The sequence below is a fragment of the Mastigoproctus giganteus genome, chromosome 3, assembly GCF_048544385.1.
Source record: "Mastigoproctus giganteus isolate SK-2022 chromosome 3, ASM4854438v1, whole genome shotgun sequence".
NCBI classification, from domain to species: domain Eukaryota; kingdom Metazoa; phylum Arthropoda; class Arachnida; order Uropygi; family Thelyphonidae; genus Mastigoproctus; species Mastigoproctus giganteus.
The window spans coordinates 208,544,153-208,571,280 of NC_143577.1; the positions used below are offsets into that span (position 1 = coordinate 208,544,153).

The 27,128-nt window shown below is 38.1% G+C and overlaps 1 protein-coding gene across 1 annotated transcript in view; it reads right to left on the reverse strand.

Annotated features, from left to right (window-relative positions):
- The window catches only part of LOC150088640 (cathepsin L-like), a 98,695-nt gene that overhangs the window by 14,939 nt on the left and 56,628 nt on the right, over positions 1-27,128 (reverse strand). Inside the window, exons 8-10 of the mRNA XM_090369601.1 lie at positions 14,392-14,592; positions 2,157-2,221; positions 1,425-1,518 (exon numbers count right to left, since the gene is read on the reverse strand). Of these exons, the coding sequence (XP_090225727.1) occupies positions 1,425-1,518; positions 2,157-2,221; positions 14,392-14,592 (360 nt within the window). The remainder of the gene's footprint in view (positions 1-1,424; positions 1,519-2,156; positions 2,222-14,391; positions 14,593-27,128) is intronic.

The following is a 27,128-nucleotide window of genomic DNA, read 5'->3' on the forward strand; positions in this document are numbered from 1 at the left end:
CTTTATATGTAGTCTTGTAGTTATTGTTATGCTGGTTATTTTTATTTTTAATTTAGATAAAGAGTTTCTGTAGATTACTACTTAATATACGTAAAACCGTTATCTCTTTGCATGCCTTTGCTGATTCATATCAGAAACTTTTAGAACACTGTAATAAGTACATTTAATCAGGCAGTGATTACTTTGAATAAAAATAAAACCGTTTTTGAATTCCTTCACTCTGTGTTCTTTTTTATTGCACCAATCCAGGAATTTTATTGCACACCTTGTATATGCATATATACATATGAATATATATATATATATATATATATATATGTATTATTTCAAACTTTAAAGAAAGGTCTCTGTCATTCTTTTTTGTATATTGACACTTTTTCCACATGAAAATATGAGAAATTTAATCAATATCACACTTTAACTTGGTGAAGAAGTAATGAGCCATTCGAAGTAAAGAAATCCCAAGAGATACTTGCATTGTCGCTCACATATGAAAGAGAGATATTTGACACAATCAACAGTCAATGAATCTTTTGAAGTAGGGCTATCCAGATTATTAAAACAACAAAATTCATAGCTAAATGCTAACGGGTGACTTTCTCCTCCCCTCCTTCAGATATAAAAGTTAAAATTATTACAACTTTCAGCTCAATCATCCATGTAATAACAATAATAATAATAATTGTTCACTTATCATTATTACTTTCTACTAAAAACAGTTTATTTAACCCTTTCAAGGATACACACCACATTTTTTCATGTGAGAGACCAAAGGAGTATGACCCTATATATACATTTAGGAGATTCTTTCAAAAGCCAGAAATTACATCTATATATGTATAGATTCTTTTGACATTCTACAGACATGCTGCCATCTATCAATTGTGTTTATAAGTAACAGTTGCCACTCTTATATTTACACACTGTACCACATGTGTAAAAATAAGAACATAAAAAATTAGGGCTGTGTGAAAATCTCTTCATGCAACCTTCATGAGGAGCATGTATCTTTCTAATAAGATTCATATGTTAATGTTGGCTTACACAAGCCAAAATTGAAGAATCCAGAAATTGATTCAAATAATACATATGTAAATATAGATGATAATACTGGAAAGGGGGAAAAAAGTAATGAGTTTTTTTTAATGATTGCTTCCAATTTTTAAACAAAATTTTGACTTTGCTTTTATTTTGACAATAATCCCACTCTGATGTTCAGCTGTAAAGTCAAAAAAAGAAAAAATTCATATTTAAAAGCAATTATGTACATAACTATTCAATTCTTACAGGCTTCCAAAAAACAAGAAAAAAAAAAAAAAAAAAACTTATGGTTGTGTGCATATGGTCTGAAAACTCACTCATAAAAGGTTTAAAGCCCAATTAATTTCACACTTGCTAAAGATGAAATACTAATAAACACTTACTGTGAACTCCATACCCAACAATCAAAACTCCATGATCCAAATTGTCAGGACTGCATAAAAATTTCCAGGGATGAGAAATGCCACCAAAATAGAACTATACAAAAAAATTTTTAAAAAAATTCAAAAACACTTAAAGCAATTTAATTTTTATACATTTTTGAATATCCACAATACAGGGTATAATAATTATGTAGACAACATACAATAAAAGTTTAAATTTCAAAAAAAAAAAAATCACGTTTAAAATTCTGGAGCAAACAAATTTGTAAAAATAAAAAAATAAAAAATAAAAAACCATTCAAAAATATAAAAAAGTATGATACAGCTGATTCCCTCCCCCCCAAAAAACCACTTTATCACACTAACTCTTACAAGCAGCAACTATTCCACCAGTGGAATATTTTGCAAGCAAGGGCTATCGAAGCTACAGTAGAAAAAATTAATTACTTTCCCATATACACAAGTTCAGCCATTAGCACATTTATTGCCACAATGAAGGAAAAACCTCTGTGAGAAAGATCCAGTAAAATATACAAAGATAACCATACTATATGGTTTAAATGTTAGAAAAGAAATTGGGCCCAATGTTTCAGAAATTAACATGGCTACTGCAAAATTAAACACAGAAGACCTAAACCTAGGAGCAGCCAAAAAATAAACTGAAATGACAACAAGTTATCTCCATTATCAATTCAAATTGACTACAGTACTTATAATAAAGGAATACATCACCTGCATTGCATTGGCATTAATTCCAATTGAAATTGGGCCACTCTTTACTAACCATGCTGCCATTTCTGAAATCAGAAAAAATATGAAAGAATGAGAAATGCTAAAATTATGTGCTTAACAGAGATACTTACATAAAATTTACCTTTATTAAAAAGTAAAAAAATGATATTCAAGTTAGGCACGTTTTTTGGATGCAGGGAGCAGGACTTGTTCATTACTCAAGATGTGTTAGTGTATGTGCATACTGTACAGGGTGAAATTACCAAAACAATTATATTGCTAAAATCATATACTCAGTGATCACTGAATTGTGACTATCCCATCAGTAAATGGACTATGCCACATAAGTCACAGTACAAAAAGTCTAATAGCTTCACACACTAGAGCAGTGACGATTTGCATCAGCTCATACAAGTCAAAGTGATAAAATAGCAGTTGTGGGATGTAGTGAAGATATCACGGAATTTCAAAAGGGCATGATTGTGGAAGCTCGTGCATCGGGTGTTTCCATATAGAAAATAGCATGTCTTGCTGGTTGCTCTTGACCCACTGTGGTTAAGATCTACAAAGAATGGTGCCAAACAAGATCTTCCAAGACTATAATGCTGAAAGTTATCAGGCCAACAGAGTGCAAAAGTGGTTCAAGGAGCACAGCAAAGATATCACCCATCTTGATTAGCCTCCAAATTCGTCTGACTTCAATCCAATTGAACACCTGTGGGTGTTTTGTAATGGGAAGTAAGGCATATGGACATACAAGTCATCTATTCGGACACTGCGGAAAGAAAGCCTTGCAGGCAGCATGGCTGCAGATCCCTAAAGACACCTTGAGACATTTAGTGGAGTCAATGACTAGGCGAAAAACAGCTGTTATCCATGCGACTGGTGGCCCAACGTGGTATTAGATAGGGTTTTTTTGTTTTTGTTTTTTATGAAACCCCCAAACATGAGAGGTATTAGAACCTATAGTACTTAGTACCATGCTTGGGTTGGAGAAGATGAAAGATGTCGGTCGTGTTCAAAGACGGTCGTGTTCTAGAGACGGTTGTGTTCAAAGCCGCTAAGTGGATTTTTCTTATTTATTGATTTGAAATTATTGTTTTTCTAAAACTTTTGATTTAAATTTAGTAGTATAACATTATTTTGTGATTTTCTGATTAATTTGGTGTATTTATTCTTTACTCGGCCTTGTAATTGCATAAAAGTATCGGTAAGGGTTTCCACGTGTTTCAACTCCTCTACCGTTCGTAAATTTCCCGCCATTGTGATACGATAGCGTTAGTTGAACTTCGTTAGCAGTTAAATTGTACGTTTAAGTAAATACATATAACGACTTAGATTACAAACGTAATATAATTAATTATATTTAACATAATTAATAACATAACATAATTAATTATAATTAATTAATAGAATCATGACTCAGACCAGAGCAGCAAAGCAAAAGGCTCAAGCTAATGGAAGTGCTGTGGCTCAGAGCAGAACTGAGGGGGGGGGCAGTTGTCCTCTGACTCACAGCCTTATAAAATGCACTGTTTGCTTGATGTTTGCAGAGCAATTGGGTACGGGACATGATACTGCCATGGGGGTGGTCTTTGTCTGTGCGCGATGCAAGGAGTGTATCGATATCAGGCAACAACTCGGCGTTCTTGTGGGCCTATATGAGAGCTTGAAGGACAGGGTGGATGCCCTCGAAGAAACTAAATTGAGGGGCCCATCAAGCTCTCAGCTACCCACATCAACGCCAGAGCTTGCACTTGGGCATCGCGTGACACAGAGGCAACCCCCAAGGCAGAATGCGCTGGTCCCGAAGGAACTAGTAGTTGTTGGTGACTCTATTGTCAGGGAAACGGGGAACATGCTTTGTAAAAAAGCTAGGTGGAACAGGACCAGGGTATGTCTGCCAGGGGCAAAGGTTGATGACGTTGTACAGCGAATATCATCTTTTAAGAGCACAAAAGGTGATATAGTTGTACACGTTGGCACAAATAATATTAAGAGTAGGAGACCGGCAGAATTACTTAACAAGTACAGATCACTGCTGAACAAAAGCCGAGAATTAGGGTTGAATTTGAAAGTGTCTGCAATTCTGCCCAGACACGATAGGAGGGAGTATATGATGAGAGCCTTGTCGATCAATTCGGCCCTGGAAAGATTGTGCAAGGCTCAAGGGGTAGAATTTTTTTCAGCCTGGACTGTACTTGTTAACAGGAGAGATTGCTTCTACAGGGATGGGTTACACTTAAATAGAAAGGGTGCAAGAATATTTGCTGATGCTATCGAGGCAGTGTTAGGTGGGTCGGAAAACTGCTAGCTTGGGGGGAGACAAAGACCAATAGATTGACAGTAGCCACTGGCAGAGGTGAAAGAGATTCTTGCACTGCTTCTATTAGAATGAGCAGAAGCCTGAAAAACAAGATGCATGGTATTTCAGAGACTGCTGGGAGCCATTGCGGTACAAGTAAACACATGGGTTGTGTTAGGGTAGCTAAGAATAGAAACAGGTGCAGGTATACTTGTGTGTACACCAATGCTAGGAGTTTAGTAAATAAATTTGATGAATTTGAGGTATTGCTCAAAACATCAAAGGCAGATATTGTTGGGATATCAGAGACGTGGTGTCACACAGATATAAGGGATGCAGAACTGCAATTTGGGGAGTACAACGTCTACAGAAAGGATAGACAGGATAGGAAGGGGGGAGGGGTTATGCTATTAGTTAAGAAACACATAAAAACCAAGGAAGTGAAGCCAGTCGACATCGCTGGACAGTGCAGTGTTGAGTCAGTTTGATGTGACATAAGCATTGGGAGATCAAAATTGAGAGTAGGAGTGTGCTATAGGCCTAATGACTCTGATGAGTATAATAAGGAACTGTACAGGGAAATAGAGTGGGCCAGTAAATCAGAGAGTCTTATAATGGGAGATTTTAATTTCCCAGATATTGACTGGAATTTGGGGGCTGGTTACTCACGCACTAGCAGGGCTTTTGTGGATTTATTGGATGATTGTTTTCTACATCAGCATGTTCGGGAGGCAACTAGAGGGAGTAATACTCTTGATTTGATTATCAGCAGGGATTCTTCATGCATTAAGAATCTGCAGATAAATGAACCACTAGGTGGCAGTGATCACAGTGTGCTGAAGTGGAATTTACTCAGAGGTAAAAGAGGTAAATTTACTCAAAGAGGAATTTACTCAAAGGGGTAAAGGGAAGGGTTATTGCTTCCGTAAAGGCGACTACGATGGACTGAGACAGTATTTAAATTCTATACAGTGGGACCAACTGATGATGTTACCAACAGCAAATTCAAAATGGGAAGCATTCAAAGAACTTATCTTGGAAGCTACTAGGCTTTACATACCAACTAAGAAATATTGTTCAAGGTTTAGGCCAAAATGGATGTCAGATGAACTAATGAGGCATATGGCAGAGAAGAAAAATGCATGGGATACTTACAAATTAACACATGACACAGAAGCCTATGATAGATACAAGTTGATATGCAACCAAGTTACAAAGGAGGTTAATCAGGCGAAGGCAGATTACGAGAAATCCTTGGCAAGGGTTGCAAAGAAAAACAGCAAAGAGTTCTTTACTTATGTAAACTCTAGAAGGAAGGGGATGAATCAGATTGGTCCACTTGATATTGATGGGTCAACTGTTGATGATCCTGCTCAGGTAGCTAACAAACTAAATGAATATTTTGCATCGACATTCACACATGAGGAGTTATTCAGCAAGGGGAATGCCAGAGGTGTATTCAACTCTAGCAGTAAGCTACAGAATCTTGAAATAACTGGGAGTAAAGTGGAGGAGAAACTGTTGAAGATAAACACAAGAAAGGCACCCGGGGTGGATGGGATCTATCCAGTTATATTAAAGGAGGCAGCAAAGGAAGTAAGCAAACCCTTAGCCATAATTATGAGAGCTTCCTTGGACTCAGGGGAGGTACCCATAGACTGGAAATGTGCAAATGTGACCCCAATTCACAAAGGAGGATCAAAGGCTGACACAAGTAATTATAGACCTGTGAGCTTAACTTCTGTTCCAGGAAAATTAATGGAGGCACTGGTTAAAGAAGCACTGCAGGATCATTTAGACAAGACTTCAGTTATAGCTCAGACACAGCATGGTTTTGTTAAGGGAAAGTCTTGCCTGACCAACTTGATTGGATACTATGATGCAGTCACAAAAGAACTGGATGCAGGGAATAACTTTGATATTATATACTTGGATCTTAGAAAGGCTTTTGATACTGTTGCACATGGAAGACTGCTACACAAATTGGAGCAGTGTGACATTGGAGGCAAATTGCTGCTATGGATAAAGGGGTGGTTGAGGGGGAGAAGAGAGAGAGTGGTAATCAATGGACAGTGCTCATCGTGGACTAATGTTATTAGTGGAGTCCCTCAGGGCTCAGTGTTGGGTCCATTATTGTTTTCTGTATTTATAAATGATATTGATGATGGTATATCAAGCTTAATGTCCAAGTTTGCAGACGATACAAAGGTTGGCAGGGTTGTCAAGGACACTACTGACACTATGCTGCTGCAACAGGATCTGGAAAGGTTGAGCAGATGGGCTGAGAGGTGGCAAATGAAGTTTAACATTGACAAATGTAAAGTACTACACATGGGAAACAGCAACCCCAGAGCAACGTATCAACTCTGTGGTACTACACTGACAGTGGTAGAGAATGAAAGGGACTTGGGGGTGGTTGTGCAGGCAGATATGAAGTTCTCTGAGCAGTGCAGACGGGCTGCAAGAGTAGCTCATGGAATATTGTCAATGATATACAGGAATTTTTCCAGCTGGGATCAGGAGGTGATTATTCCATTGTATAAGGCAATGGTCAGGCCACACCTAGAGTACTGTATACAGGTCTGGAGGCCTCATTTTAAGAAGGATGTAGAGCTGCTGGAACGAGTACAGAGAAGGGCAACAAGATTAGTGAATGGAACAAAGGGGTGCTCTTACGAAGAAAGGCTAAGTTTTGCAAATTACAGTGTCTGGAGACTAGACACCAGCGAGGTGATCTGATAGAGGTGTATAAAGCCTTGAATGGTTTAAGCATGCTCAATGCTGATGGGATTCTTCCTCTAGCTCAGAAAAATCACCTGAGAGGGCATAAATTCAAATTGAGGAAAGACAGATGTAGGATAGACGTGCGGAAATTTGCCTTTAGCCAGCGGGTGGTTGGTTGGTGGAACAGACTTCCATCCCTTGTGGTGGAGGTTGATAGCCTAAATAAGTTTAAGGCTCAGCTGGACAGGTATTTTGAACGAACAGAGGGGTGAAGTGGAAGTGGGTTTTTTTTTTTTTTTGGGCTGATGCTGCATAAGCTTGCTTTCTTGCATCAAATGCCTCTACTAATGCTAATGCTAATGCTAAAACTCTAGATAATCTAGATCAGTATAGAAATAGATATTTGTCTTCAAAGAAAAGTAACATTAGACTTGAACTTCTGTAGACTGTAATTTTCAGGAAATACATATGAAGGAAGGTTGTTCCAGAAAATGGCAGTTGAATGAATAAACGAGAAGATGAAAAGTTGGTCCTGTGAGTTTGAAGTTGGATAGTAAATGGATTTTGGCTGGTGGTGGCATGTGTTCAGACTGTTTTGAAAGAGAGAGCAGGAATTATAGAAGCCAATTCAGAAGAACAGTGCCCATGGAAGTATCTGCAGAAAAGGCATGCAGCAGAAACAGTACATCTATGAGACAGAGCGGACAGATTCTGTTAGAGATGAGTCATTAATTAACCTAAAATGCCTCTTCTGAATGGAATCTAGGAGCCTGAGAGAGGTTTTGGGGGCACCGCCTCAGATGTGGGAACAATATTCCATTGTAGAGCAGATTTGCAATTTGTACAGAGTGAACAGCTGTTTGAAAGAAAAGTAACACTGAGAGCAAAAGAGAAAACCAAGTTTTTTTTGGATGCAGAGGAAGCAATATTTGTAATGTGCTTGTGCCAAGAGAGATTAGAAATCAGGATAATCCCCAAAAGAGGTATGTCATCTTGTCTAAACATCGGAGTGTCACCAAAGATAAGCACAGAAGCAGAAGAATCCTTTTGCTAGATATAAGACAGGACTGAGTTTTAGAAGGACTGAAATCAACTAAGTTGTCTTTGCCCCACTGGATAATTACCTGGAGATCAGCATTTAAGGAATTGGTAGCAGATATTCGAGAAGTTGAAGCTGATTGAGCAGGGCAAGGTTTCTCAACCTGGAAAGTGGAATGCAATGTGCTATCATCAGCAAAACTATGGGAAGGATTTCCGGTCAATAGAAGAAGGTCATTGATAGGAAAAGAACGGGGGAAAGAACTGAACCTTGGGGACACCAGCCTTAGTGGAGAAGTTAGAAGACAGAGAGAGATATCTACCATCAGTGAGTGGTCAGAGAGAAAAAACTGGAGAACCAATTACTAAAAACAGTTGGCAAACCATAAGATGGAAGCTTGTTTAGAAGACCTTTATGCCAAACACGATCGGAAGTGTTTGAGATGTCAAGAGCAACTGCTTGTGTTTCACCAAACATTTCCATTGAATTTGTCAATAAATGGGTAACATTAGCCAAAATATCATACAGAATCCATACTGGCGATTGTTGATCAGATGGAAGGTTTCTAGGTAGTTTAAGAGTTGGTGGTTAATTGATTTCTCCATTACTTTAGAAAGAGTAGAAGTAATTGCAATGGGACGATAATTGGATGGGAGAAATTTTTCACCCTCTTTAGGAACTGGCTGGATATGAGGAAATTTCCAAGCAGAAGGAAGAACACCTTTAGAATAAGAAAGTGAAAAAAGGCAACAAAGAACAGGAGTGAACACAGGTTTTGAGAACAAGTGGAGAAATACCATCTGGAACTGGGGCTTTCATAACATCAAGATTTGTCAAAATCCTTCTGACATCCTTCTGATGGAAGACCACAGGAGGTATTGAATGGAGTGTGTTGGGAATGTTGAAAGGTGTTTTACCAAGATCATTAATACATGAGTTGGAAGAAAAATGGGATGCTAGCAGGTCAGCTTTATCCTTGGCTAAAGTGACAACAGAACCATCTGGTTTTGATAGAGGTGGGAGCAGAGATGGGCAAAAGTTGTGGCCAATAGTTTTGGCAAGAGACCAGAATGCTCGGCTACCATTAGGGCAAGAATCAAATTTTCTACTCTTAGCCTATTCAAAATCTAGTTTGGGCTGATTAATAACTGCTTTACAATTGTTGTGAGCTTAGGCAGAAAATTAAACTGAAGAATTGTAAACAAGCCAATTACAATATGCACCATTCTTCTCTCGAACAGCCTTAGCACATTTATTGGAAAACCAAGGTTTAGATAAAGGACGAGATTTTAACATGGAGTGTGGAATAAAGGATCCCATTTCTACAAGAATAATTTCACTGACACGATTTGAGCAAATGTTGATATCAGAAGTTTTTAAACAGTAATCCAACCAAGGAAAAGAAGAAAAGAAATCTTTCAGGTCATCCCATTTTGCTTTCTTGTAATGCCAAACAACACGAGGTTGGGAATAGCCATGAGATAAAGGCTCCATTGGAGAAGAGACAATCACCAAGTTGTGATCTGAGGAGCCTAAAGAACCACTCACTTTGATCGTGTACTTAGAAGGGTTGTTTTTGAGAAAAAGATCAAGCGTGTTGGCTGTAGGGTTAGGATTGTCCATTATTCTGGTAGGTAAATGAACAATCTGTGCGAGGTCATTAGTAATTGCAAAAGCCTCAGCATCTCAACCAGCTGGGTCAGTGTGAATAGAAAACAGAAGCCAGCTGGAGTTATGAACATTAAAATCACCAAGGAAAATTACCTCACTGTTAGGAAATTTGGACTGGAGAAAGTCAAATTTCAAAGAGAGGAAGTCAAAGAGCTCCGAGTGGTTAGTGGAGTTGGGAGAATGGTAGAGACAACAGATGAATTTGACAGAATAAGGTAGAGAGATTTTAAGCCAAAGAAGATCGAAAAGAGGAGGTTCCAAATTACCAAGTCTCTGACAGGGAATATCGGAATGGACATAGGCACAAGTACCACCTTTGAGGAGAAAGGAATTATACAGTGAATAATTTGGACAACTGAGATGAGCAGTGGTTGAATCAACCGATAACTGAGATTCTATCAGAAAAAGTACATGGGGTTCAGCAGACTGCAAGTGCAAATGGACATCATTGAGATTAGAACTGAGACCACCTATATTTGTGAAATGAACTAGGAAGCATTTGGGAGGTTTAGATCTTTTTGCAGATAAGCTTGCTCTATTAGTTTGACAATTCGTGGTGTATTCAAAAGTAAGAAAAGTTGGGGGAGACATGCTGTATGAAGTAATGAAATTTTTGGATATGGAATACACATACACATGGTAAGAATATACCCAGATCCTTGACATAACATGGTCTCGACAATGACCCCCCCCCCCGCATACCCACTACTCAGACTCCCTCCAGTCACTATCTGGCAGAGTAGAGTAGCAAGATTATACACTAGCTGACCCGGAAGCCTCCTAGAGAGTTACCAACAGGTTCAGTCCAGTGTACTAATAGTGGCCGGCCTGCAAACACTGTTTTAGAACTGTACCCTTGAAATGTAAGGAAATTTGGATCTCACTATGGTGTTCATCATAACCTCAAAAGACATAAGTCATGTTGCATGATGGAAGAGATGGGGAAGGGTTGACCAGAACTTAGCTCTGGAGACTAAACATTGCATTGCAACTCTACAAGTGTCCTACAACTACAACTCAGTTTAATGATGAAAATTGAAAATTCCTATGCTCCTGAAATTGCTCGGCTGGCTGTTAAGTGACTGTGACTTTGTTATTGGTGACTGACTGACTGTGGCTTTGCTACTGATGACTGCAGGACTTACTGGATGCCAGGTTTAACCTAAGCTCTTTATAAGGTTTGTGCCAGTTCTAGGCTAAAATGCTCGTGTAAAGTTTTGTTGGTTGAATGGTACTGGTCTAGGGTTTTTTTTTTTTTTTGTTGGGGATTATTATCCTTAATTATCTTCTTTGGCCTTGTATATAACCTTTAATTTTTGTTAATTATGTTAATTTTTAAAAATTTAATGAGATTAGTTGCATTATTTACTTTGAAACCTCAAAGTATCATCTGTTTACCTCAGTCTGTTGAGGTTAAACTTGCGTACAGTATTTAATTTTTGTATAGTTGTATAAGATACTTTTTTTTTTTTTTTTTACTATTTTTGGCTAGAGTCTTTGGCTCGAACTTTGTTGGGCTCTTGGTGTCCCTCTTCTGCTGCCGCCAGTTGGTAGCCCTTGGTCTACCTTCCCATGATGGTAGCTAGCACATTTCCAACCTGATGATTCCGGGTAGTCAAACGGCCAGATCGTTTCTGGCCATTTCTGCAGAATCCCATATCTTAAAAGTGGAACGAGGCAGAGATGAACTAACATTCCAGGTGCCACCCTACACAAATACATACATACATAAACATCGGTTCCACCACTTTGATCCTCCAATAAGCAAGGTGGTGGTATTGCACCGGTTGATGAGAGTCATCTACCACCTTGTATTGCCTGGTAACACAGAGGGGCGGCATTCCTCCGTGTGGTGTGGGCGCCACACTTTGACCCCTGATTATGTTGGTTCACACCTGAGTGGTCACCCACAGTGTGCTTGTGCATGGGGGTTGTACCCAAGATTACTAACAGTCCCACCATCGTGAAGAGCAGAGGATTTGGCATTCACGGCCCGTCTGGACTTCACCGAAATTGGGTCCACTTGACTATGATAGATATAAGTTGGTCTGTAACCAAGTCACAAAGGAGATTAGGCAGGCAAAGGCAGACTACGAAAAATCCTTGGCAAAGGATGCAAAGAAAAACAGAAAAGAGTTCTTTACATATTTAAACTCAAGAAGGAAAGGGATGAATCAGATTGGTCCACTGGATATTGATGGTTCAACAGTTGAGGATCCTGCTCAGGTGGCTAACAATTTAAACGAGTATTTTGCATCTACATTCACGCATGAGGAGTTATTCAGGAAGGAGAATGATGTAGGTAAAGTAAACATTGGCAGTGAGCTGGATGATTTTGTAATAACTGAGAGGAAAGTGGAGGAGAGATTGTTGAGGATAAACATAAAAAAGGCACCTGGGGTGGATGGGATCTATCCAGTTATATTAAAGGAGGCAGCAAAGGAAGTAAGCAAGCCCCTAGCCATAATTATGAGAGCTTCTTTGGACTCAGGGGAGGTACCCATAGACTGGAGATGTGCAAATGTAACCCCAATTCACAAAGGAGGATCAAAGGCTGACACAAGTAATTATAGACCTGTTAGTTTAACTTCTGTTCCAGGTAAATTAATGGAGGCACTGGTTAAAGAAGCACTGCAGGATCATCTAGACAAGAATTCAGTTATAGCTCAGACGCAGCATGGTTTTGTTAAGGGCAGGTCTTGCCTGACCAATTTGATTGGATACTATGATGTAGTCACAAAAGAACTGGATGCAGGGAATAACTTTGATATTATATATTTGGATCTTAGAAAGGCTTTTGATACTGTTGCACATGGAAGACTGCTGCACAAATTGGAGCAGTGTGGCATTGGAGGCAAATTGCTGCTATGGATAAGGGGATGGTTGAGTGGCAGAAGACAGAGAGTGGTAATCAATGGACACTGCTCAACGTGGACTAATGTTATTAGTGGAGTTCCTCAGGGTTCAGTGTTGGGTCCGTTGTTGTTTTCAGTGTTTATGAATGATATTGATGATGGGATATCAAGTTTAATGTCCAAGTTTGCAGATGATACAAAGGTTGGCAGGGTTGTTAAGGACACTACTGACGCTATGCTGCTGCAACAGGATCTGGAAAGGTTGAACAGATGGGCTGAGAGGTGGCAAATGAAGTTTAACATTGACAAATGTAAAGTACTACATATGGGAAACAGTAACCCCAGAGCAACGTATCAACTCTGCGGTACTACACTGACAGTGGTGGAGAATGAAAAGGACCTGGGGATAATTGTGCAGGCAGATATGAAGTTCTCTGAGCAGTGCAGACGAGCTGCAAGAGTAGCTCATGGTGTCTTGTCAATGATAAAGAGGAATTTTTCTAGCAGGGATAAGGAGGTGATTATTCCCTTGTATAAGGCAATGGTTAGGCCACATCTTGAGTACTGTATACAGGTCTGGAGGCCTCATTTCAGGAAGGATGTGGAGCTGCTGGAACGGGTACAGAGAAGGGCAACAAGATTAGTGAATGGAACAAAGGGTTGCTCTTACGAAGAAAGGCTTAAGTTTTGCAAATTACAGAGTCTGGAGACTAGGCACCGGAGAGGTGATCTGATAGAGGTGTATAAGGCTTTGAATGGTTTGAGCATGCTCAATGCCAATGGGATTCTTCATCTTGCTCAGAATAATCAGCTCAGAGGGCATAAATTCAAATTGAGGAAGGACGGATGTCGGATAGATGTGCGGAAATTTGCCTTTGGCCAGCGGGTGGTTGGTTGGTGGAACCGACTTCCATCACTTGTTGTTGAAGTTGATAGCCTAAACAAATTTAAAGCTCAACTGGACAGGTATTTCGAACGAACGGAGGGGTGAAATGGGAGTGGTGTGTTTTTTTTTTTTTTGGCTGATGCTGAATAAGCTTGCTTTCTTGCATCAAATGCCTCTACTAATGCTAATGCTAATGCTAATAAGCAAGGTGGTGGTATTGCACCGGTTGATGAGAGTCATCTACCACCTTGTATTGCCTGGTAACACAGAGGGGCGGCATTCCTCCGTGTGGTGTGGGCGCCACACTTTGACCCCTGATTACGTTGGTTCACACCTGAGTGGTCACCCACAGTGTGCTTGTGCATGGGGGTTGTACCCAAGATTACTAACAGTCCCACCATCGTGAAGAGCAGAGGATTTGGCTGTCACGGCCCGTCTGGACTTCGCCGAAATTGGGTCCACTTGACTTGCATATCACCTGAATATCAGTTCCATCAGTGTTTTGGACTCCCAGGTAACAAGCACAGCTTATCTGGCATATCTGAGAGAATGTCTGCAACAACCTCAAGGACCCCTCAACATGTCACAATTCAATGATTACTCAATGTATAGAAATAAATTAAAATAGTAAAATGACGAAAGTAACATTCAGGGAAAAAGTTTAGAGTGCTATTCACTTAAATGTGTTTTCCTCCATAAAACAATTATAAATACTGTCAAAAAAAAATAATAATAAAAATGATTCTTAAACTTACCAGTTTCATTCTGAGAAATAGCCACATTTCCATTAATGTAAGCCTTGGTTTCAGATTTAACAAACTTGCATTTTTCATCTTCTCCATCATATGGATATTCACTTTCTGTTTCAAGACCACCTAAACGTATTATTTCTTTATAAGCATTGCTTGGCAGTCCTCCATCACATCCTTCATCTACTTTATCACAATCAACTAATTCTGGTAAAAAGAAATAAAAACACAGCATATAAATATATTTTAACTAGATTTAATAAATATTTCTGTGTGCATGCACACATATTTATGATACTTATTTTCAATTTTTAATACTTTAAAGAATAACTAATTCAAAATGATCAGATATCAAAAAAAAATTCTAAAAATTTCACCAAATATTTGAAGAAACTGCTCTTCAAATACCTACATGACAATGTAGGTTGCCTCTTATCTACAAAGAAAACATAAACAAAGATTACTAATATTTAATGAGGCTGCAAGAATGATGATTCAATTCTAGATTAAAAAAAAAAAAAAAAAAACAAGGTCAAAGGCTTGCAATGGGCATATATATATATTTAAGTACAGCCTGCAAATAAGTTATAGGAGTGCCTTTAAAAAAAAATAAGTCTTTAAAAATGTGATACAAAATGAAGTTGGAATGGAATAACTTAGTTCTGTGAGCATCTGCAAGCCAATGAATTTGAAAAAATATGATAAAATAAAAACAGTTCAAAGGTATGATAGACTCACTTAATACTATGCTGTGTTGAGATTAAAAGAAATAATTTTCCAAAGCTTGCCGAGACAAACCAGTCTTCTTTTATTCAATTTTAGCTATTGACCCAACAAGCTTCAAAAACAACTAAAATATAACAAGATAAGAAAATAAAATAAATAATGGAAGAGAAAAAGATTTCATCTGCTGGACCTCATTAGCATCTGCAAAAAAAAAAACAGGTGATACAGCATCTCAATAACCTCTAAACCTGCCATTTCCGATTCCATGCTATGCAAACCTTTATCAAAGAAAAAACTTATCCAGTGAAGATTGAAACCAAAATAAAGCCTGAAAGAACTTAAAATATAAACCCAGACATTACCCTCTTAGTGAAACTGAATTTAATTATAATGAAATGCTATTTAATTATCTTTTTACATTTTAAGGCTGTAAGGGGACTATATTATCTTGGAAAGCTTTGGTATACTTTTATTATAAAATTACTCGGAAGCAAGTCTAAAATTATTTAGTAATTCTTGAATATTCTGTACACTTGCACTTTTCAAAATGAAAGTACTAGAACTTATTTTTAATGATCCTTATGTTAGTTATATTTCAAATTTACTAATTAAACTGAGGATATTTATTTGATTCACTTTATATGCAATTTTAAGTATAAGAAGAAACTTACCTTCATTATTCTATTTTTTTTTTTTAAATTACTACTTGGGTGTAACACACACAATAAAATTACTCGCAATCCTGAATTTTAGCACCCAAGAAACAAGTTGCATCCCACTCCCTCAGTCTAAATGGAAAATGGCTACCGAATCATTACAAATCTCAGAATATTGAGATGTACCACCAATTTCAAGAAAGATGCAAAAAGGGTTACTAATTAAAATAGCTTAGTCCAGAACTTTAAGACAGCTGAGTTGTATTCATGGACAAGCTAAACTTTAATACAAATTAGATGGGGCTTTAAATTTGACAGTACAGGAACCAGTAGCAGAAAGTGATCACAGACTTCTATGGTGGACGATGAAAAGAGAGAGATAGAAGTAGTTATAGGCGAAGGAATGGGTTATAATTTCAGGAAAGGAAATTACAATGCCTTAAGATGCTACGTGACCTCAATTAACTGGGCAGATATCGCACAGAGAGTGAATACAATTGAATTATAGTATACCTTTAAAATATTAATCACAGAAGCTTTGAATGCATATATACCATTAAAAAACTACTCCACAAGTATTCCAAGCTGGATGAATAATGAAGTTGCCAGATTACTTGAGCAGAAAAAGACGGCATGGAAAAGTTACAGAGCAATAAAAAGTGCTCCTATAACAGCTACAAACTGATCTGTAACAGTGCCACAGAAAAGGTTAGGTTGGCAAATGCAGATTATGAGAAATGCTGGCAATGAGAGCAAAGGGGGTGATAAGGAATTCTTCACATACATATATATATGCAAAGAAGAGAAGGAAAAACCACATCAGACCCTTATGTAATGGATGTCAGATAGTATTAAATACCCAGTTGATGTTGCAGATGAACTCAACATTTACTTTGCATCTATATTTACAGAAGAAAAACCCTTTATGTCAAAGAAAAATTATGGGAGTGAAGTTGAAAAATGTGTAATTAATGATGTTGAAATTTCATGATTATTTAATGAAAAAACTTTCAAGCCTACAGGCCAGTCTGGGGTTGATGGCATATACCCTATAATCTTAAGGGATTATAGGGAATGGTTCAATGCACTCACTTGCCTCAATGGCAAGTGAGTGCATTGAAAAAAATTGAGGCTAATTATAAGAGCATCACTGGACTTGGGAGTGATTCCATTGGATTGGAAAAGTGTCAATGTATCTCCAACACATAAGGACAGTCAGTCTACCTTCTGCAGTAGGGAAAATCATGGAGGCAATGAACAAGGGTGGAATTCAGGATCATTTAGATAGAAATCAAATTCCGAAGGATACTCAGCATGGTTTTGTAAAGGGAAAATTATGTTTAACAAATCTGGTCGGCTATTTTGGCAGGGTCACTCAAGAGCTGGATTTAGGGAATAATTTTGATATTGTTTATTTGAATTTCAGCAAAGCATTTTACTCAGTCCGACATGGGCAGTTACTTTATAAGCTGGAACAGGTTGAATAGCAGGATGGCTTCAGGGCAGGAGGCAGAGATAAATGGTTATTCCTCAGATTGGATTGATGTAAGAAGTGAGGTTCCCTCACTTCTTACATCACTGTTGTTTTTGATTTTCATAAATGACATCAATGAAGAAATAGAGAGCATGATGTCTAAATTTGCAGATGCAGTAAAGATTGGTAGAGTAGTTAATAATCACTTCTAAGCAGAGCTTCTTTAGAGTGACCTAGAGGGTTCACTCTAAAGTTAGAAAAATGGCAGCTAATGCTTTAATCCAGCAAAGTGTAAGGTATTACACCAGAGGAACAGTAACCCCAAAATAACTTATACACTTGATGGAGTTAAACTAAAGCTAGAAGTGGAAGAAAGAGACTTGGGTATTATGATACGGTCAGACATTAAATTTTCCAAGAATTGTAGGCAAGTTGCAAGGAAGGCCCATGGTGTCCTATCGATAATTTATCAAACATTTGCTAGTAGAGATACATCATAATCCCATTATATAAGGCTATTATTAGACCACACTTGGAATACTGTGTTCATTGAGCTTTGAGACATTGAGACATTGAGCTTCTTGAAAAGGTCCAAAGATGGGTAACTCACCTGGTGAGATCAGCAAAAGGGCGTCCATATGAGGAAAGACTTCGAATATGTGGGTGCAGAGCTTGGAAACTAGGCACCTTAGAGGAGACTTGATTGAGGTGTTTAAGGCTCTGAGAGGTATAATTAAAATGAATGAGGATGAAATTTTCACAGTTATAAATTATTCTAGAACAAGGGGCCATAAATTCAAGTTATGTGAGGAAATGTTTAGATTGGATTGCAGGAAGTTTTATTTTAGCCAGCAAGTTATAAATTACTAGAATAAGTTATCTATGTGGGCTGTAGAGGCTGACAGTTTGGGGAAATTCAAAGGTCGGCTGGAAAGTTATCTATGGGTGGAGGGAAACACATAGGTTGTCTATTTCCTTTTCTTTTATTTTTTTTTAAATTTTTCTTATTATTATTTTATTCTTTTTTTTTTTTTTTTTTCCGGCTGGCACAGCATAAGCCATAGGCTTCCTTGCACCATGTAGCCACTGCTAATACTAAATCACCATCGTGGGGTCGGGAACTTTTTTTTTTTTCACACATGTTCTCATACAATCAATAGTCTGATAAGTTCAATGTGAACATCTCACATAATAATTTATGTGAGAATTCCATAAATATAATTTATATTTATGGAATTCCAGTGAATCTTCACTCAAAAGAAGTTATACCAGAATTCCATAAATATAAATGTAAGACATCTGTATTTACTATCAGACTATTGTCATACAAGAGCATGCATGAAAAATGTTCTTGATTAAGCCTGGGAAGCAACATTAAATGGTGATGGCATGACATTGAAGAAATTCTGGAAGAAAACTTCAATATCTGAAGGCTGTAAGAAGCATTGTTGCAGCATGGAAAGAAGACTCAATTGGCTGCTTGAAAATTTCTGTAGCCAGTATTTAGAATTAGCAGTGGCAAATTATGCAAAAAAGCAAGCTTAAAGCATCAGCCAAAAAAAAAAAACGACACCTCTCATTTCACCTATTCATTCCTTCCAATAGTTTGTTGTCTAGTTCTTCCTTGAATTTATTTAAGCTATCAACTTCCACACAAACAGATACAATCAACCACCAGCTGGCTACAGGCAAACTTCCGCACACCTCAATTTGAATTTGTGCACTCGTGTGTGTGTGTGTGTGTGTGTGTGTGTGTGTGTGTGTGTGTGTGTGTGTGTGTGTGTGTGTGTGTGTGTGTGTGTGTGTGTGTGTGTGTGTGTGTGTGTGTGTGTGTGTGTGTGATGAGAAGAGGAAGAATCCCATCAGTACTGAGCTTGCTCAAGCCATTCAAAGCCTTAAACACTTCAATCAGATCACCTCACAGGTGCCTAGTGTCCGGACACTGCAATTTGCAGAACTGAAGCCTTTCTTGCCAAGATTACCCCTTTGTTGCCCTCATCAATCTTGTTGGCTTTCTCTGTACTTGTTCCAGCAACTCTCTCCTTTCTAAAATGATGCTTCCATACCTGAAAACTATATTCAAGATGCAGCCTAACTATGGCCTTGTACAAAGGGATAATCACTTCCTAATCTCTGCTAATAAAATTCCTGTATATCATTGACAAAACCCCATGAGCTTTCCTGGCAGCCTGTCTGCATTGCTCAGAAAACGTCATATCTAATTGCGCAATTACACTCAGATCTTTCATTCAGTTGGTACAATACTCTTCAGTTACTGCTACCCATATGCAGTAATTTGCATTTATCAATGTTAAACTTCGATTGCCATTTCTCAGCCCATCTGGCTAACTTTTCTAGATCCTGTTGCAGTAGCATACAGTCTTGGACATTAACCATCCTTCCAACCTCTGTATCATCTACAAACTTGGACATTAAGTCTGATATGCCTTCATCAATATGTTTATCACTGATAAACATAGAAAACAACAATGGCCTAACACTGAACCCTGAGGAAGTCCACTAATAACATTAGTCCATGAAGAGCAATGTCCATTTATTGCCACTGTCTGTCTTCTCCCACTCAACCATCCCTTTATCCATAACAGCAACTTGCCCTTAATGCCTCACTGCTACAGCAGTCTTTTACATGCAACAGTATCAAAAGCTTTCATAAAATCCAAGTAAAATATAATCCAAACAAAATATCAAAATTATATTTTGCATCCAGTTTCTTTGTGACCACATCATAGTATCAACAAAATTGGTCAAACAAGATTTTCTCTTAACAAACCCATGCTGTGTCTGAAGTATAATTGTGGCCTTATCTAGATGATCCTGCATTACTTCTTTTACTAGTGACTCCATTATTTTCCCTGGAACAGGAGTTAAACTAACAGGTCTGTAATTACTCATGTCACCCTTTGATCCCCCTTTATGAATTAGGGATACGTTCGCACGTCTCCAGTCCACAGGGACCTTCCCTGAATCCAAGGAAGCTCTCATAATTATGGCTAAAGGGTTGTTTACTTCCTTCGCTGCCTCCCTTAATATAAGTGGATAGATCCCATCCACCCCAGGTGCCTTTCTTATGTTTAACTTCAATAATTTCCAACCGTCCAGCAAGACATTGAAGATCAGGCTATTATTAATTGATAAATTATCTCTCTCTCGATTAATCAATGGGTTTATAAGTGGATAAGGAGGAATGTTGAAGACCTAGCTCAGTCCCATAAAGGGGAGCTCACCGCAGAAAACCTTCAATAGTTGGAGTCTCTGATCAAACATGAATGTCAACAGGATAATCATATGACAAATATAGATCAATAATTCTGTATCATTTAACAAAGTGAAGAGATTGGCTGCATGATCATCCCTCCATAGAACAAACAGAGCATATGAACTGCCAGTATGAAAACATTCATGTCTTACTTAAAAAACTATTAATGAGCAGGAGAAAGACTGCAACACAGACAAGACTGGATATACTTTTTTGCCAGGAAGAGGTCAAGAATGGAATTGGAAACAGATGTAGCTTCAGCTTCACCCACAGCCAAATCTTCAAAAGTTATTATGGAAGGAGACTTTCCAAAAGTTAAAATCACTCCCACCTCATCTTTTTAGCTAAAGACATTTTTAGCAGTAAATTTACAGTATCAATTATATGTACTTAGCAATATGAAGTTCTCTGAGCAGTGCAGACGGGCTGAAAGAGTAGCTCATGGAGTATTGTCAATGATATACAGGAATTTTTCCAGCAGGAATAAGGAGGTGATTATTCCATTGTATAAGGCAATGGTCAGGCCACACCTAGAGTACTGTATACAGGTCTGGAGGCCTCATTTCAAGAAGGATGTAGAGATGCTGGAAGAATGTACAGAGTAATGTATAGAAGGATGTACAGAGAAGGGCAACAAGATTAGTGAATGGAACAAAGGGGTGCTCTTACGAAGAAAGGCTAAGTTTTGCAAATTACAGTGTCTGGAGACTAGGCACCAGCGAGGTGATCTGATAGAGGTGTATAAAGCCTTGAATGGTTTAAGCATGCTCAATGCTGATGGGATTCTTCCTCTAGCTCAGAAAAATCACCTGAGAGGGCATAAATTCAAATTGAGGAAAGACAGATGTAGGATAGACGTGCGGAAATTTGCCTTTAGCCAGTGGGTGGTTGGTTGGTTGGCGGAACAGACTTCCATCCCTTGTGGTGGAGGTTGATAGCCTAAATAAGTTTAAGGCTCAGCTGGACAGGTATTTTGAACGAACAGAGGGATGAAGTGGCAGTGGGTTTTTTTTTTTTTTTTTTGGCTGATGCTGCATAAGCTTGCTTTCTTGCATCAAATGCCTCTACTAATGCTAATGCTAATATTAGCATTGTACAATATGGTATTATAAAGTATGGTTTTCTGTAAAATAGTTCAACTTCTGATAGTATTGGAATGAATTAAACCTTTAACACATTAACATATATTTCATATACTCTATTAATGATCATTTTGGTTTACAATCTTTTTCATATAACCAATTAATTTCATGGACTCATTAATTGAGAGATCACAATATATACATATACAGTGGAACTTCTCTATTACGAACTTCTATTTAACGAATTTCTCTATATTACGAATTTTTTCGCAAAACATTGCACCTTGAAACGAAATTACATGTAAAATTAACCCCATATAGCGAAGTGTTAGTCTCTCTATAACGAATTTTTAAAAATATACGACCTCCTTCCCTCCGAAATTACGCATTAGCATCTGGAATTAATCATTCTTTTAGTGAATACTTGTGGTCATTGACGCCCGTAGGAAGGTCTTTGTTTCATTTTTGTTACAGTTATAAAACCAAATGGGTTTTCTTAAAAGTGGTCATAAACTTTACAATAAATAGGATAGATTTGTAAATTGATGTTGGCTCAGGGGAAAACGAAATTCGCTGCGGTAAGCCTTTAGCGTGCTGCGGCGGCAATACATAGAATGATGCCATAGTCGATTTTTAGTAACGAACGCCTACTGAGTGACATTCGCTTCTCACCTCAACCGTACCACGTGACCTTCCTGTCAATCATTAGATGATATGTCCGTTCTCATCTAACTGGACTCCTAGTAGATGGTTTTCATGAAAAAAAATTTTTTTTTATTTAGTTCTTTTAGAACAATCTGTCATCAATCACATAGGCTATATGCTCTGGTATTTTTTTTTTTTTTTTTTTGAAAAGTAACATACAGCATACATTAACCGTAAATTTTATATATGAATGAAAGTCGTATATTTCTTCAAAGTGATTGATAGGAAAAGTCACGTGATACTGTTGAATTGGCAAGCAAACGTCATTGAGTAGGCGGTACCTGTACTAACAATTCACTACATGGCCAGCGCAGCGAAGTTTGCGGTGTATGTATCGGCAAGAGCTACAGTCCAGTGATTTTTACATTTGGGGAAAAAATGTCGAAGAGAAAATGTTTAAGTATTAATGATAAAGTAAAGATTCTTCATGATATTGACCAGAGTTTTAAGAAAAAAGATATTGCGGAGAAATATGGCATACCTGCAAGCAGCTTATCTACGATTTTAAAAAATCGAGAATCAATTTTAAATGCAATTGAAGGAGCAGTAGACAAGAAGCGAATTAAGTTGTGTATATACGAAGATGTTGATAAAGCTGTTCTAAAATGGGTGCAAATGATACGTGAAAAGAATATACCAATATCGGGTCCAATAATTAAGCAACAAGCTCTGAAATTTGCACAGTCCCTGGGACATACAGAATTTAATGCGAGCACTGGATGGCTAGATAAATTTAAGAAGCGCCACAGAATTGTGGAAAAGGTTATTTGTGGAGAAAGTGTTAATGTAAGTGAAGAAGATTGCAACAGTTGGAGGAACAATACCTTAAAGAAGATTTTGGAAGAATATGAACCTAAGGATGTTTTTAATGCTGACGAAATGGGTTTATTCTTTAAATGTTTACCGAATAGAACTCTTGCTTTTAAAGATGATAAATGTTTTGGCGGAAAGCAAAGAAAGAATCACTGTGCTAGTTTGAGCAAATATGACAGGAAGTGAAAAATTAAGACTTTTAGTAATCGGAAAATCAAAAAACCCAAGATGTTTTAGAGGCACAAAATCTTTGGAAGTTGACTACACCTTTAATAAAAAAAGCATGGATGACCAGTGATATCTTTGAAGACTGGATATTAAAACTAGACAAGCGTATAACAAAAGAAAAAAGGAAAATCGTGTTGGTAATTGACAACTGTCCAGCACATCCTGCCAGACTTAAAAGTGTGAAGTTATTGTTTTTACCACCAAACGTGACGTCGAAACTCCAGCCAATGGACCAAGGCATAATTAAAAATTTTAAATTTCATTATCGAAAGAGAATAATAATGAAGATTGTCAATGCGTTATCAGAAAATAGAAACTTGGAATTTACAATTAACCTTAGAGATTGCATCTCTGAACTGGCAAAAGTTTGGACAAACGATGTCACTGAATACACTATTCAAAATTGTTTTTCGAAAGCGGGATTTGCATTGAATGCAGAAGTCGAACATCAACTGGATGAACAAGATGAACTGCCCCTTTCACAACTGAAAAACTTTTGGAAAATATTAGAATCGTCCGGAAACATCGAAAATGAAATAACACTGGATAGTTATGTTTATGTAGATCAAGACCTGACTACAACAGAACATCCAAATGAAGATGAAATACTGCTGAACAGTGTTAGACACGACCATGATCACGAAGAAATTAACGATGACACTGAAGACACATCAGAACAACCCGTAAAGAAATGATTAACGCTTTTATAACGGTTCGTATGGGTCTACAGTTTTGTGAAAATGTTCCTGATAATGTTTTTAATGCTCTGAACAAATGTGAGGTTTTCTTTGAGAATCAGACAATTTTTTAATTGTACTGTGCAAACGAAAATTACGGATTTTTTTTAATTTGTGATACTTACTGGCGAAAATTGTGTAAGCGTAATTTAAATAAGTGTTTTTGAAATAAAATACATTAAAAATAAATGTAGATTCATTTTCATTTTCTAATTAAATAACAATGGCTTGGGTAAAGAAAGCCTGCACGAGAACGACGACAAACGTCGGATAACTTACGCAGTAAATTAGTTTGCCGATACGGCACTCTAGCGCTGCTCACTCGGTAAACAGACGGTAGGTGTTATCGGACTGGAGCAAAGTACCGATGTTATCGTGTGTTGTGTTCGCGCACCAATCAGCACGTCGTTTGCCACGCCTACCTGTCAATCAGTATATCGTTCTCGACTTTGCTCCAGACCGTTAACACCTACCGTCTGTTTACCGAGTGAGCAGCACTAGAGTGCCGTATCGGCAAACTAATTTTCCGCGTAAGTTATCCGACGTTTCTCGTCGTTCTCGTGCAGGCTTTCTTTACCTTCGCCAATAACAATTTCTAATAAAAAAGATATTCTCTGTATAACGAAATTTCTCTATAACGAATTTTTTCGCTGGATTTATAGAATTCGTTATAGAGAAGTTCGACTGTACTTTACAACTTTTAGAAATCTCTATCTGAATAACTTTGAATATAGATCGAACTGAAAAGTGCTGGATCCCTTCTTCCAAATTATTATTAATTCGGAAGAAGGGATCCAGTACATTCCAGTGCCACACGATGCAAAGGGAAAATTATGCACATCATTACAAAATGCAATAAAAGATATTTTAAAATTATTTTCTTCATTTATATGTTCCAAAATTCTTTTATTATCCCCCCACCCCCATGAAACAAGTTGGAGTCATGGAAAGTCCCTAGATGCATTGCTGGGCAGCTACAAAGTAGAAGGCAGAGTGTTGTGATTAACAGTTACTCTTCAGATTGGGCTAATGTAAGAAGTGGGTTCCCCCCCCCAAAGTTCAGTACTAGGACCAATATTTTTGATTTTTTGAAATGATATTGAAGAGGGAATAAAGGGTGGGATGTCAAAATTTGCAGAAAATGTCAAGATTGGTAGTGTAGTTAATGATCAGTTCCAAGCAGAGCTTTTTTAGGGTGACTTAGAGTGAATATCACGGATGGTCAGAAAAGTCGCAGCTGTGTTGTAATGCAGCAAAATGGCTGCTATTCCCATGTCTTACACGTGGGAATAATAACTCCAAAGTAACTTCAAGGGATGCAAAGAAAAACAGCAAAGAGTTCTTTACTTATGTAAACTCTAGAAGGAAGGGGATGAATCAGATTGGTCCACTTGATATCAATGGATCAACTGTTGATGATCCTGCTCAGGTAGCTAACAAACTGAATGAATATTTTGCATCGACATTCACACATGAGGAGTTATTCAGCGAGGGGAATGCCAGAGGTGTATCCAACTCTGGCAGTAAGCTAGAGAATCTTGTAATAACTGAGAGTAAAGTGGAGGAGAAATTGTTGAAGATAAATACAAGAAAGGCACCTGGGGTGGATGGGATCTATCCAGTTATATTAAAGGAGGCAGCAAAGGAAGTAAGCAAACCCTTAGCCATAATTATGAGAGCTTCTTTGGACTCAGGGGAAGTACCCATGGACCGGAGATGTGCAAATGTAACCCCAATTCACAAAGGAGGATTGAAGGGCGACACAAGTAATTATAGACCTGTTAGTTTAACTTCTGTTCCTAGAAAATTAATGGAGGCACCGGTTAAAGAAGCACTGCAGGATCATCTAGACAAGACTTCAGTTATAGCTCAGACAGCATGGTTTTGTTAAGGGGAAGTCTTGCCTGACCAATTTGATTGGATACTATGATGCAGTCACAAAAGAACTGGATGCAGGGAATAACTTTGATATTATATACTTGGATCTTAGAAAGGCTTTTGATACTGTTGCACATGGAAGACTGCTATTTGGTTTTTTTTTAGGAGCATTAGCAACTAAGGCCATATTGCTCCGGGATATGCGGTGGTCATTCCCTGACCTTTCCGCATCCTCCGTATTTGGTGGTGACGGGCTCGAACCCCGGTCTAATCAAGAAGCGTGTGCTACGCACTGCTGTTCCTTCCCACCTGGCTACGGAGGCACCATACATGGAAGACTGCTGCACAAATTGGAGCAGTGTGGCATTGGAGGCAAATTGCTGCTATGGATAAAGGGGTAGTTGAGGGGGGAGAAGACAGAGAGTGGTAATCAATGGACACTGCTCATCGTGGACTAATGTTATTAGTGGAGTCCCTCAGGGTTCAGTATTGGGCCCATTATTGTTTTCTGTATTTATAAATGATATTGATGATGGTATATCAAGCTTAATGTCCAAGTTTGCAGACGATACAAAGGTTGGCTTGGGTTGTCAAAGACACTACTGACACTATGCTACTGCAACAGGATCTGGAAAGGTTGAGCAGATGGGCTGAGAGGTGGCTAATGAAGTTTAACATTGACAAATGTAAAGTACTACATATGGGAAACAGCAACCCCAGAGCAACGTATCAACTCTGTGGTACTACACTGACAGAGTTTTCTGAGCAGTGCAGACGGTCTGCAAGAGTAGCTCATGGTGTATTGTCGATGATATATAGGAATTTTTCTAGCAGGGATAAGGAGGTGATTATTCCCTTGTATAAGGCAATGGTCAGACCACACCTAGAGTACTGTATACAGGTCTGGAGGCCTCATTTCAAGAAGGATGTAGAGATGCTGGAACGAGTACAGAGAAGGGCAACAAGATTAGTGAATGGAACAAAGGGGTGCTCTTACGAAGAAAGGCTTAAGTTTTGCAAATTACAGTGTCTGGAGACTAGGCACCGGCGAGGTGATCTGATACAGGTGTATAAAGCCTTGAATGGTTTGAGCATGCTCAATGCTGATGGGATTCTTCCTCTTGCTCAGAATAATCACCTGAGAGGGCATAAATTCAAATTGAGAAA